Raw genomic sequence first — 12,615 nt, forward strand, 5'->3', positions numbered from 1 at the left:
ATTAAAAAAAAACCTACAGGGAAAAAAACACCTGCATCACTTGAAACATTGAAAAATAGCATAGAGAGAATAACTGTTATTATTATTCTCTCTCTGTTATTTATTTTTTGTGGGTTTCATGCTGTCCGCTAAGGCATAGGACACACACAGGCTTTCCTCCTCACCAACGACATTAAACACCGTGTCTACACCGGACGCAAGCGGCAAAATACAGTAGAACCATTATAATCAGTGACGCTGTGTACACTGGATGCAGCGCGACATTAAACTGATGCCTTGTTCTATTTATGACGTACTGACACAAACTGAAAATGATTTGCAGCGGTTGCTTTGCCAAGTCCAGTGTAGAGCTGTTGCGGCGCGACGCGACAACTGTAGCGTCTGGTATAGACACGGTGAGTGAAGCCGAGAGCAAGATATCCCTCGTCATATTTTCAGCATTTAGCTTTTAAATGACCAACACCTGCCTGGGTCTGTGCGACTTCATCTATGGCTTTTCTCTTCCCTTTCACAACTCTTCACTCTCGCGTGTCACGTGACCGAGTGTAATCGCAGCCTCTGCGATTGAAAAATCGTGTTTTCTCATATCGCGATATTATCGCAAATGCAATTAATCGTTCAGCCCTACTGTTCACCTCAGGAAAATGCTTTAAATTTACAGAAAAACTGTATCCTTATTCTACTGTAAAGTAGTATAGACTACTACTACTATAGAACAACACGAGGGTGAGTAATTCATGACAGAATTTTCATTTTTAGCGCTCCTAATTACAAGAAGAAAAAAACTGCTCTTAAACTGGGTGGGTGTCAGGTATGGCTGAGGAATGGGGTTTGGTCGAAGAAAATTTTTCAGTCAAAATATTTTTTTTTGCTTTAACCCCTGCAATATAATAAGTAGAATAAGACAAATAAGTTAACAATCATATGAAATTAGCATTAATAAATTAATTTGTACTACAGAGGTGGCACAGAAGAACACAAAAGTGTTCTTCACAAAAGGTACATTTTCAGATATTTAATGAGGCTCAGAGGTAGCATGAGTGCAATTAAATTAATAAATTCATATGTGGATATTAATGTTTTAAATATGCAATTTTGAATACAGAAATATGATTTAAATAACTGAATAGAAATAGAAAATAAAAAGTTTATTTTTTGTTTTGACGTAAACAAGATCTCTGCATTAGTTATCTTTTTCCGCAATATTTTTAATGAACAACGCAGCAGCACCGCATCTAGTGGGTTTAACTGGATAGGCTGACAAAAATATTATAATGCAGTGACACCACCTACATCGTCATCTCGTGCCCTGCTGATAAGGCTGTCTGACACACACCTAAAAATGTGGATTTTTATTTTAAATTCGACGAATATTCGAAATTCGAAAAAAAATTTGACAGCCCTAGTGTATATGTTCATTATGTCTGTGCATTAAGCTGTTTTGTAGGACCAGTATAAACAGCACTAAATCCAGACCTCTTTTAATGCCTTTGTGCAAGGATGTTTGCGATTCAGAACTGTAATAAAACAAAGTTCAAACCACAAATGGCTATAGGAAGGAAATGTGGTGGTAAAATGAAAATCTAGGCAGAGATGTAAATAAAGGCAGGAATGAAAACTGCAATGAAAGATAAAACAGCATGGAAACAAATCCATAAGCGAAACAAACAAAACAAAAAAAACTCTATTGTATTTAACCCAGCATTTTTTAGAGTGTGTGTTCTGTTAATGCGTGAACTTCAATATTTGAAGCGCACTTGCCGTCCAGTAATCGCAAAAAGCTTTGTGCTTTGTTACTTTTTAATAAGCAAAGTATCAGCTTTAAAAAGATTCCAAATTCATAACGAAATTCAAACAATACATACAGTTTTGTTTTTGGCGCTCTTCACGGCAGGCGCGATCGCTTTAGTGCCTCAGTTCAAGCGGCAAGTGAACCCATTATATCTTTCTCTTTACTACTATAGACTGTAATAATGTTATATAATTCTAATATTATATTATTATAGTTAAAAAACTATTTTTTATTTGCTTATATTTTAAGACGTAATTTATTCCTATGATGCAAAGCCGAATTTTCAGCATCATTACTCCAGGCTTCAGTGTCACATGGCCCTAATATGCTGATTTGCAGCTCATGAAATATTTCTTATAATTATCAAAGTTGAAAACAGTTTTGCTGCTTAATATTTTTCATGGATTCATGCTTGACAAAGATGCTTGACTTTGAAAGTGTGTTTGCTTGTTATGTAATGCTATAGCAGGGCTCCAGACTGCGACTAAAACGGTCGCATTTGTGACCAAAAATATTAATTTGCGAGTGAAGTTTTTGCTGAGGTCGCGCCACTGGCGAGTCCGACTATATATATTTACATGTTACGACTAGTTACATATTAATTTAGCATGTAATGCCTTTTTTCCTGATTGTTTTGCTCATTCATTGTTTTTGTTATGTTCACGTATTAAACTGAGACGATGCGCATCAAAGTTTTAGTGGAAAAAGTTTCAAAAAGTCCTCATCTCTGCCGCACACCTGCTAAATACTGAAATGTCTCATGTAAAAGCTCATTCAGTATTCCAAATTGCAGAAAACGTGTAAAGCTTGTAAACATTGCAATTTAATATACATTTACCTCAGAATAACCATTCGGTGTCCATAAGCTCATCAGTCAGCTAGTTTCAAAAAGTCCTCATCTCTGCCGCACACCTGCTAAATGCAGCTCAGTTGTGCAGCGTGAGAGAGAACGAAATGACGGAGACGCGCAAGTAAAAGTGCACAAAAGCAGTGTCTATTTCGTGCACAACTTGAACAAACTACAACAGGTAAAGCCGTCAGCTGTGTGGATACTGTCAATATTATTAACAATTATTGTTTATCATCATTACTAATATGGCTTCCTATCAAGATATTAGTCTATATGCGGTGTTCTGTTAATGCGCGAACTTCATATTAGCCTATTTGTAGAGCACTTGCCATCCAGTAATCGCAAAAAACTTTGTGCTGTTACTTTTTAATAAAGTATCAGCTTTAAAAGTCAAATTCATAACGAAATTAACAATAAATACAGTTTTGGCGCTCTTTAATGCGACAGGCGCGATCGCTTTAGTGCCTCAGTTCAAGCAGCAAGTGAACCCATTATAACTTTCTCTACTAGTACGAAATGAACATGAATCAACATCAAAAGGTAGGCTAATTTTATGAGCCTACAGTACAACTGCAATATCGTTAACAATTCTCGTTTATAATAATCACTAATATGGCTGCTTCTTAACAAGATCTTGGTCTATGCTGCACTCAAAAAAATGCTGGGTTAAATACAACCCAGTGCTGGGTAAATTCTTTGTGACTGTAAATTTCAAGTTGGAAAAGACATTTAGTTCTCATTTTAAGAGAACCTTAGTTCCCATGTCATCTACAAGATGGATTCAAATGCTGAAAAAGTCAAGAAAAGATGAGACAAACACATGACAGTATGATTTAAATGTTAAAATGTAAAAAAAAAAAAATATATATATATATATAATAAAACACGTTTATTCTGTGGCACGTAAAAAAATAATTTGGCGCCTAAGTTTTTTCTTATAGGAGCCAATGCTCCTTACTCGATTTTTTTGTCTGGAGCCCTGATGCATGATATTAAAGTAGATAAACACACAGAATTACTGCCCTGCATTAGAAACCAGATGCATTTGGGAATTAAGACAGAAGTATAAGAAAAAAAGAAAGTCTTTTGAATGAAAGCAAATAATTCAATTTTAACTTTGTTTTCAAGTTGGCGATTTCTGACATCATGAGTGATAGCAATCATTGGCAAAGTGTTACAGTTAAATGTGACAGTCAAGTTGGAACTAGTGACCACAGAGACTCTATGACCTCCAGCGATTTAATCAGTGTCATTGTGAATGCCCCTTTAGAAAGGGAGGAGCAGAGAAAAGTTTAACAGGAAGTAAACAGGCCAGGGAAGCAGAGAAAGAGAGAAAGACCACCTAAACTTTTCCTCTGGTCATGCTAGTGGCACTTAAGAAGCTCAAATCATATATATTTAGAACTGAACTCAGTTATTTTATATCTTTTGAATACAAAATCTCTAAGCAGACACAAGTGAATTTGCATAGAAAAGTAAAATTCTACTGATTATATGAACTGGACGGTTCGAAGCCGGTGTGGTCTTTAATCTGACTATTCGGAGCACTTTGATATTGCAGTCCGAGAGATTTAAATTAGCAGACATCAAACGAGTGAGATGCTGCCAACGTCTATTGATGACATCCCATAATGCTGCACTGTGCAGCCAACCACAAACAATATCATCCCTTTTCTCAGCCACTTCTCCAGTTCTCAGAAACAACAGGCCTGGCAGTATCGCTACCTGTAAAAAGAATAAACCTTCTCTCTCATGTACAAGAACAATGAATGCAACCAACAATCACACAAGAGAACATTGATGAACACATAAGGTCAGCAGAAATCAATAAACACAAGCAGTCATTGTGGTTAAGACTCTGAGAATGCCCCAAAGCTTCACATTTCGCCCCAAAATCAACATAAAGAAATACAAAAATGTATATAATTTGATACAAGAAAAACAAAACCTATTTTAGGACTAATAAGATTTTTTTTACATTATTTTCATAAAATGTTAAAGCACATTTACACCATAAATCTCATTATAATAATACAAAAAAAAAGATATAAATGATTTTTAAAAACTTGTATAAACTATAAATAATTATATTTATATGTACATGCTGGTAGTATTTGCTGCATTTAAATAAATCAGTGATTTAATTAAATTAACAAATGCACCAAATACCAATATGTAAAATGTATATTAACTTTTTTACTGTAATATATACACACACACAATTATATTAATGAGAAACTAATCTTAATTTAACTTAATTGACATGAAAATAATGCATATTTTAATTATGCAAAGAAATGTAATATTATTTTCAATTTGGGGTGAAATAGGACCAGGACATAAGACTGATGAGGTGAGAATAGGAAAAAGATCCATGTTCCTTCCTGTCCTGTTGTAAAGTTCACCCTGGTTTGACATTCACAGCAAGATTTCTGTGTGAGACCAAGACACATATACTACAGACTTCTGCAAAATATGAAAAATGACAACCTTTACTCAACCCATGTTAACGCTAGCAAAAAATAATTTTCATATTTTTGTCTACAAAATAGACAGACAGACAGACAGACAGATAGATAGATAGATAGACAGAATCATGCAATCTCTACTGCAGTGAAACTGAGATAGTTTATAAAATAGCGAGAGATAATCCCAGATGTCCATGTTGTTCTGCGATCCAGCTCTGTATAAAGATCTGCAGGTATAAAAAACATCCCAGGGCTTATCCACTGGATTGCCTGACAAAGAAGTGAATCCGGCAACCACAATCTAGGAAACACTCATGCCCAGCCGTTAATCCAAAACACTGATGCCCTGGCCCTAATCTCCATAACCAGGTATTTAGAGATAACCTTTCCCATTGGTTTTGACTGAAGGTCACCCAAAACAACCAGTCCAACTGTAATCCACTCGTGAGATGAATGTGTTGTTGTTGGTGATGAGATATTGCAACTGCCAAACTGCCAGGCAGCTGAAGTGAACCAGACCATGGAACCAGGGCACAGAGGCACGGTGCCACTGAGCCAAAGCAAGAAGTTGGCACAGACTAGTGAAGTAATGATCAGAACTGCTTGCATTTGGTGGGTTAGTCCATAATGAACAGGCAGAGTCTGGAGACGCATAAGAGCAATTTGGCACTGTGGTTCCTTCTAAACGGATAGAAAAAAATGCGGAAACCTCTGAAATTCTAAGGTCCACATGAGTGCGGATGATGCAGTTTCATGATCTCCTGATGGTCCTAAACACACTTACACACACACACACAAGCAGCTGACAAAGACCTACTGCATTCCAGATCACCAATAAAACAAAAACAGATGAAGAACAAGCTTTCTTCGTGGATGTTCATTTATCCACCCATTCAAATGGTCGGACAATGTGTGAAAAACATTAAAAGTATGGTTACGTTTTTAATTTTTTTTCCCCTTTCGGTACACAAATACTACACAACCCCTGTATAAAAAGTGTTCTTGGACCTAAAGTTCATTTATTTGACACAGTACTCTGGTAAGTATATGAAACACTAAAACGAGCCGGATCTAAACTTGAGCAGGACAAGCCAAATAAAAACCTTAAAATATTAAATTTACCTTGATGTTTTCGATGTGAGGAGCTGATTTGGGTGTTTTAACCGTCTTTCCTTCTTCAAGGCCTCTTGAAGCAGCAGAAAAAGAAAAAGAAAGACACAAAATCTGTTTTTGGCCTTAAAAACTGCCAAACCCACAGCAATAATCCCATCAAACACTCAAATTTCCGACGACAGAAAAGGATCCAGCAGAAATACGAACATCCCCGGGTATCTCTTTATATCCACACACCGTGCTTATGTGTTATTTTAATCCAGAAAATACGTTTTATTAGGGAATATCGGTCCCTTTTTCGCCCTATTGTCAATATTACTGGGATGAGTCCATAGCACACATAACACGGACGCGCTCTAGCCTGCTGGGCCAGGTTCGGGCCTACAACGGCACGTCATTGGTCGGTTTGAAGATTTCTCGGAACATGATTGGTCGATGTAGGTGTCAATCACCACACATGGGCGGGAGAACCTGAATAGAGTTGGGTTGAGGTGTGTGCGAGCAGGAAAGAGTCACCTTACTATCGTCTTATTGATGTACTATTTAATGCTGTTATGTACCTTATTACAATATAGTAAAATAACTGTAAAATTAATATAACTATTCGTGACTAGAATATTTTTGGCAATACTAAGTTTATTAAGGAACTATCCTCTAAACATATATATGTATTGTGAAAAGCGCTATGCAAATAAAAATGAACTGAATAGAAAAAAAACATTTATAACGCTAATAAATCTTTATTCATAATGGCGAAAATTTTGACAGGGAAAAAGAATCGAAATAATCAATCTCTTCAGGAATGAAGTTAAACCTGTATGAGAGCCCAACCCATATGAGGATCGCCTCATTCCGAAGAAGAGCACACCTGGCGTGAACTATCAGCACATCGCAACAGCATCAGGATCAAATGGCAGCTTTTACTCTCAGCTGCGGTTTCATGTATGCGTTTCAGGAAATGAGTGACGAGCGTGCGCGTGTATGCACCTACGTCATCACGTACACGTAGAACGGCTGGTTACGCAACAAGAACGCTCAGGGCTGTTTCATTCAATTTCATTCCAACGATTCAGTGTCTTCTGGATTTTGAAACTTTTGAAAAATATAAACCTATTTTTTTTAGTGTCCTTATGTTTCATCATAAATGGACATGTTAAAGTTTATAAATTAGAGTGAATATTTTTTTCAATTTATGAAATTTAGGGTTTAGACCTAAAGCAGCGTGTCGAATTATATATTTATTGTTGCCCATTAGAAGTTTATTTAAAGCTAATAGTTTGTTGTTGTTAAAAGAATGTTTTTATATAAATCTGCAATGACATACCTTGTATCGGGGACTGAAAAGCACTAGGAATGATGTAGTGATATATTAATTCGGTTTCATTTTAATACAAAAAAATTTAAATAAACAAATGTCAGCTGCTTGCTGGGGGATTTTGGGGTGGCTTTCAATTTCAGATTAATATGTATTTGAAAACCGTAATTCTTTACTGTTTATTTAAGGGCGTTTACAAAACACATAGCATCCAAAAACACCACGCAATTGTCAGTTTCTCAGTTTCTCTCATCTGTCATTTCCTGTGCTAGATGCCAGATTCCGAATTCACATCACGTGAACTGCGACGCTGTTAAATATTATTGAGGGTGCAGCAGTTTCCGTTCGCTGGAATACGAACAGATGAACAGGGCTGTCCTGTTGTGGCTTGTGTTGAGTACAGCTACAGCTACAGCTACAGCTACATTACATCAGATTCATTAGCTGGACCGTCTATGGGTTTTTTTACACTGCGAGAATCAAATACTGAAGACTGTAGAATCTACTCGGAAAAGTGCATGACAATGTGCTCATAAATCTCAGAGACAAACGAGCCTGTTTTAAACTCACATTTGAATTTCAAAGCACACTCAGTAAGATCACTAATGAGATTCAACAATAATATTTATACACTACCAGTAAAAAGTTTGGGATCAGAGCGATTTTTTATGTTTTTTACAGGAGTTTCTTACGCTCATCAAGGCTGCATTTATTTGATAAAAAAATACAGGGAAAAAATGTAACATTGTGAAATATTATATGATGTAAAATAATGTTTTTCTATTTTAATATACATTAAATTTAATTTATTCCTGTGATGCAAAGCTGAATTTTCATCATCATTACTCCAGTCTTCAGTGTCACATGATCCTTCAGAAATCATTTTAAAATGCTGATTTATTATTAGTGCTGGAAATTATTATCAGTGTTGTGCTGCTTAATATTTTTTTGGAACCTGTGATACTTTTTTTCAGGATTCTTTGATGAATAAAAAGTCAAAAAGAAGAGCATTTAAATAAACTCAGTCAGGAAAAATGTGAGATTATGAAGTTGTAGCCTAGAATTAATTCTGCAGCACTTGAGATAAAAAACAATCAAAAACTTTTCCTATTCCAGGGCTCGACATGAAGCACAGAAGCTGCATCAAAAGTGCCATTTAGATGTATTTACTGTTTAATGAAGATTAGAGGTTCCATAAATGCATTTACACAGTAACATTGCAAATGCATAAATGATGTTACAAGATTAATATTTAATTTTTTTTAACATACAAATATGAAATGTTAGAAAAATGCAATACTTTTAAAGGAACACTCCACTATTTTTGAAAATAGGCTCATTTTCCAACTACCCTAGAGTTAAACAGTTGAGTTTTACCATTTTCGAATCCATTCAGCCGATCTGCAGGTCTGGCGGTAGCACTTTTAGCTTAGCTTAGCATAGATAATTGAATCTGATCAGACCATTAGCATCTCAATGAGCCTATTTTCAAAAATAGTGGAGTGTTCCTTTAAATATGAAACCAAACCACCGGCAAGTCACGGTCTTAATGAGTGAGTCATTGATTCAAACGATTCATTGAAACGTAGGGCTGGGTATCGAGTTCGATACTTTTTAGGCACCGACCGAACTGCCTCGATACCCGGTCTCAACTTTCACCTCGCGCATGCGCTGTTGGACCGTCCGCGCGGTCTCAAAAAATTGCCTGCACGCGGACGGGGTGCACGGCTGTCCGCGAGCCCTCCTGATGACGAAAATGATGTAATGTGGAGGCGGACGGCCGAAGTATACTTTGGCCTTAAGCCTGCAGCACTAGCCGGTGTGTTCGACTAGAAGAGGTGCGGCGCAGATCGATCAGTGTTTGACATTGACCGTCCGCGCGGTCTCAAAAAATTGCCTGCACGCGGACGGGGTGCACGGCTGTCCGCGAGCCCTCCTGATCACGAAAATTAAGTAATGTGGACGCGGACGGCCGAAGTATACTTTAAGCTTGCAGCACTAGCCGGTGTGTTCGACTAGAAGAGGTGTGGCGCAGATTGGTACAGTAATACACTGATCGGTCTGCACAGTCGGTCCGCGCGTCAAGTCGAACACACCTGCTAGTTTACACCGGTTACACTCAGAGATGTGGCGCACACGTGAGGCTGTAGTGCTAATGCGTCCCAGCCCCCTTAGATGTAAGGCTACATTTACACTGGTGCGTTTATGTTTTAAAATGAAAATGATCCTCGTCATACTGGCGTTTCCACTGCGTTTCAAGCCGGCTTTCCACCATCTCCAAGCGACAGACTTGAAGGGGTGTGCATAAGACTGACATGACACCTTCATAATCATGACATGTCATGAATATGAAGGAGGTTTTATGCATGTTTATGACAACTGTCATTAAGTGTCATTCGCTCAGTTATGTCATTTTTAATGCAAATATGACATTATTTGACCTAACCCTAACCTAACCCTACCCTTACCCCTAACCATAGCCCATAACAAAGACATCTCAAACAATGTCATCTTTGCATTAAAAATTACATAACTGAGCGAATGACACTTAATGACAGTTGTCATAAACATGCATATAAAACCTTCATATTCATGATGTGTGTCATGTCATGATTATGTAGGTGTCATGTCATGATTATGAAGGTGTCATGTCAGTCTTATGCACACCCCTTCAAGTAAAGTGTAACCGTTTTTTTTTTTAGATAATGTAATCTTGTTAAAATTGATTTCATAAAATTGGTATCGAAAAAAGTATCGTTCAGGAACCGGTATTGAAGTCAAGGTATCGGTATCGGTATCGATATCAAACATTTTTGAACGATACCCAGCCCTATTCAAACGGCTGATTCATTCAATAAATGAAGCAGGTGACTGTCTTTATGAATGGCTCACTGAATCATTCACTCCTTCGATTTGTTAAAAAAAGGTGAATCATTCAGTGTTCCAAACTGGATATATGGCACTTCGGAGTGAAAACAATCATGGCCGCCATATTGAAGGGTCGTTCCAAACCGAAGTGCTCAAAACTGGCCACTTCAAAGGGCCCTTCGGAATGAAGGATTTCGAAGGGTAAAACTGATGGACACTTCCGGCTCCCATGATCCTTTGCGCAGATTCTTTGCATGATGACGGCACCTCCATGTCGGCACGTGATGATGATGCAGAAGGGCACTTCAAGAAACAGTTGTTTGGTATGGCAAGCCGTTTTAGCATTAAATACCTCTTGCTCAGGGCCGTGCAGACCTTTGGAGGGGCAGGCGCTCAAAGTATAAAAGGGGCACATGGAGCACATCTTTTAATAGGGCTGTACGCCTTGCGGAGACCTGTATCGAAACGGATGCTTCTGTATTGATACAGCAGCAAATGCCCTAACGCAGTTTTGAAAAAGAAACAGAACAGAAAAGACCATTTTAAGTTTAAAAGTTAAAGACATTTTTCTTTGCACCTCTTAATCACTCTGGAATTAGAAATGGAATTATATTAGGCCTATTATTATTATTATTATTGAGTTTACAGGGTATGGTGGTTTTGCTGTTGTAAACACTACTGTTGTTGTAGAATAAATCGGAGGATGAGAAAATCAAAATAAGCCTGTTTTATCGGTGTTGTGATAATTATTTTTAAGGCACTCTACGTTTTTTAAAATAAACACTGTAATAATAAAAGTTCAAAGTAATAGTTTTTAGTCAGATGCCCTTTAAAGTTGTCATATGATGCGATTTAAATTTTTCCTTTCACTTTAGAGGGTTACAAGCTCTTGGTGCATAAAGAAGATCTGTAAAGTTGCAATGCAACATTATATGACCCCTCTAAATATTTCCCAATCAAACAGCAAGAACGAAAGAGAACAGGCACCTTTGTTTATATTGCTGTGTGTAGAACGTTAGCTGCTTTTTTAATATTTCATTTTAATGAAATGTAAATCCGTCCCCCGCACTTTATTCTGGCAGGCGTGTTCACGTAGAGGTTTCTAGATTTAAATCTAGATTTAAATTCAAAGAGACCGTATTGATAGTTTTGTCTTATAAGGCGGAAGATTCAAATTTAGTCTCCATATAGCATATCTTTATCTATTATCCTTATATTTGTGAAAACAAAGGCATCAAAGCAAAGTAGCTTAGTGCACTTTACAATTTCTCTGAGATTTTTGTCAAATAACCAATTTGTTTCAGTGTCAACTGTCTCTTAGTAAAATCTGAGTTTCTCCCATTCATATGATCATGCTAGTTTGGACCGGCCTTTCTGTGTAGCTTGTTTTCTGTGAGCTTTAGTTTTGAGCTGTATGGAGGAGATGCTTTTCAGAGAATCTTTCTTCCCCACACTGATTTCCTCCGCTCCCGCTTTCCACTGCAACAACTGGCCATCCTCCCCGCCCGTCAACAGAGACCGACCGATCGCATCCCACTGGAAGCATCTCACTGTAGCTGAATGACCCCCTTTGAGGGATTTAATTAACCTCAGACCACGCCCACTGCAGTCCAGGAGGTGGAGCTCTCCATGATTACTCCCTCCCACTAAAAGAATACGCTCCTCGTCTGATAGCCATGTACCGCCCACAAAGTACTCAAGCGACGCTCCATCGGGGAGCTTGACAAGGGGTCGAGCATCAGCCAAACTCAGAAGTGTCAAAGTGTCATCGCTGTCTGGGCGAGCCACATCCCACAGGTGTAGCCCTTCATCATGGGTCAGACAAAGCAGCTGGTCAAGATCTTTGCCTGTTAATATAAGAAATTAAATGACAGTTTAGGGTTCTGGGGAGTACAAATATGCTGATGTTTAACATTTTAATTCAAATGGAATTTGAAACTCACATTTTCAGCAGTTTTTTGCTAATTGGTAGTAATAAGATTTAAAAAGTTATGTATGTGAATGTACTTAGAAAGGGCAATTTCTAGTCAATTAAATATTTAACAACAAAGCATAGACTAAAAAAATTATATATTCTATACTATTATCAGTATTATTATTGTTTGATTATATTCATAATAAAGTGAATATATAAAACAAATCATTATTATTGTTTATATGTATACATTTACAAAATTTATATTATTTATATCATTGTTTTATTTATTGT

The 12,615-nt window shown here is 37.2% G+C and overlaps 1 protein-coding gene across 1 annotated transcript in view; it reads right to left on the reverse strand.

The window, feature by feature from the left end:
• Positions 1–11,399: 11,399 nt before the first annotated feature.
• Positions 11,400–12,615, reverse strand: part of LOC107683929 (WD repeat-containing protein 89-like) — a 3,015-nt gene continuing 1,799 nt past the window's right edge. Inside the window, exon 3 of the mRNA XM_016480006.1 lies at positions 11,400–12,253. Coding sequence (XP_016335492.1) covers positions 11,757–12,253 — 497 coding nt within the window. The 3' untranslated portion in view covers positions 11,400–11,756. The remainder of the gene's footprint in view (positions 12,254–12,615) is intronic.

This window comes from Sinocyclocheilus anshuiensis, unplaced genomic scaffold (assembly GCF_001515605.1).
Source record: "Sinocyclocheilus anshuiensis isolate Anshui unplaced genomic scaffold, SAMN03320099.WGS_v1.1 scaffold413, whole genome shotgun sequence".
Classification (NCBI taxonomy): Eukaryota; Metazoa; Chordata; class Actinopteri; order Cypriniformes; family Cyprinidae; genus Sinocyclocheilus; species Sinocyclocheilus anshuiensis.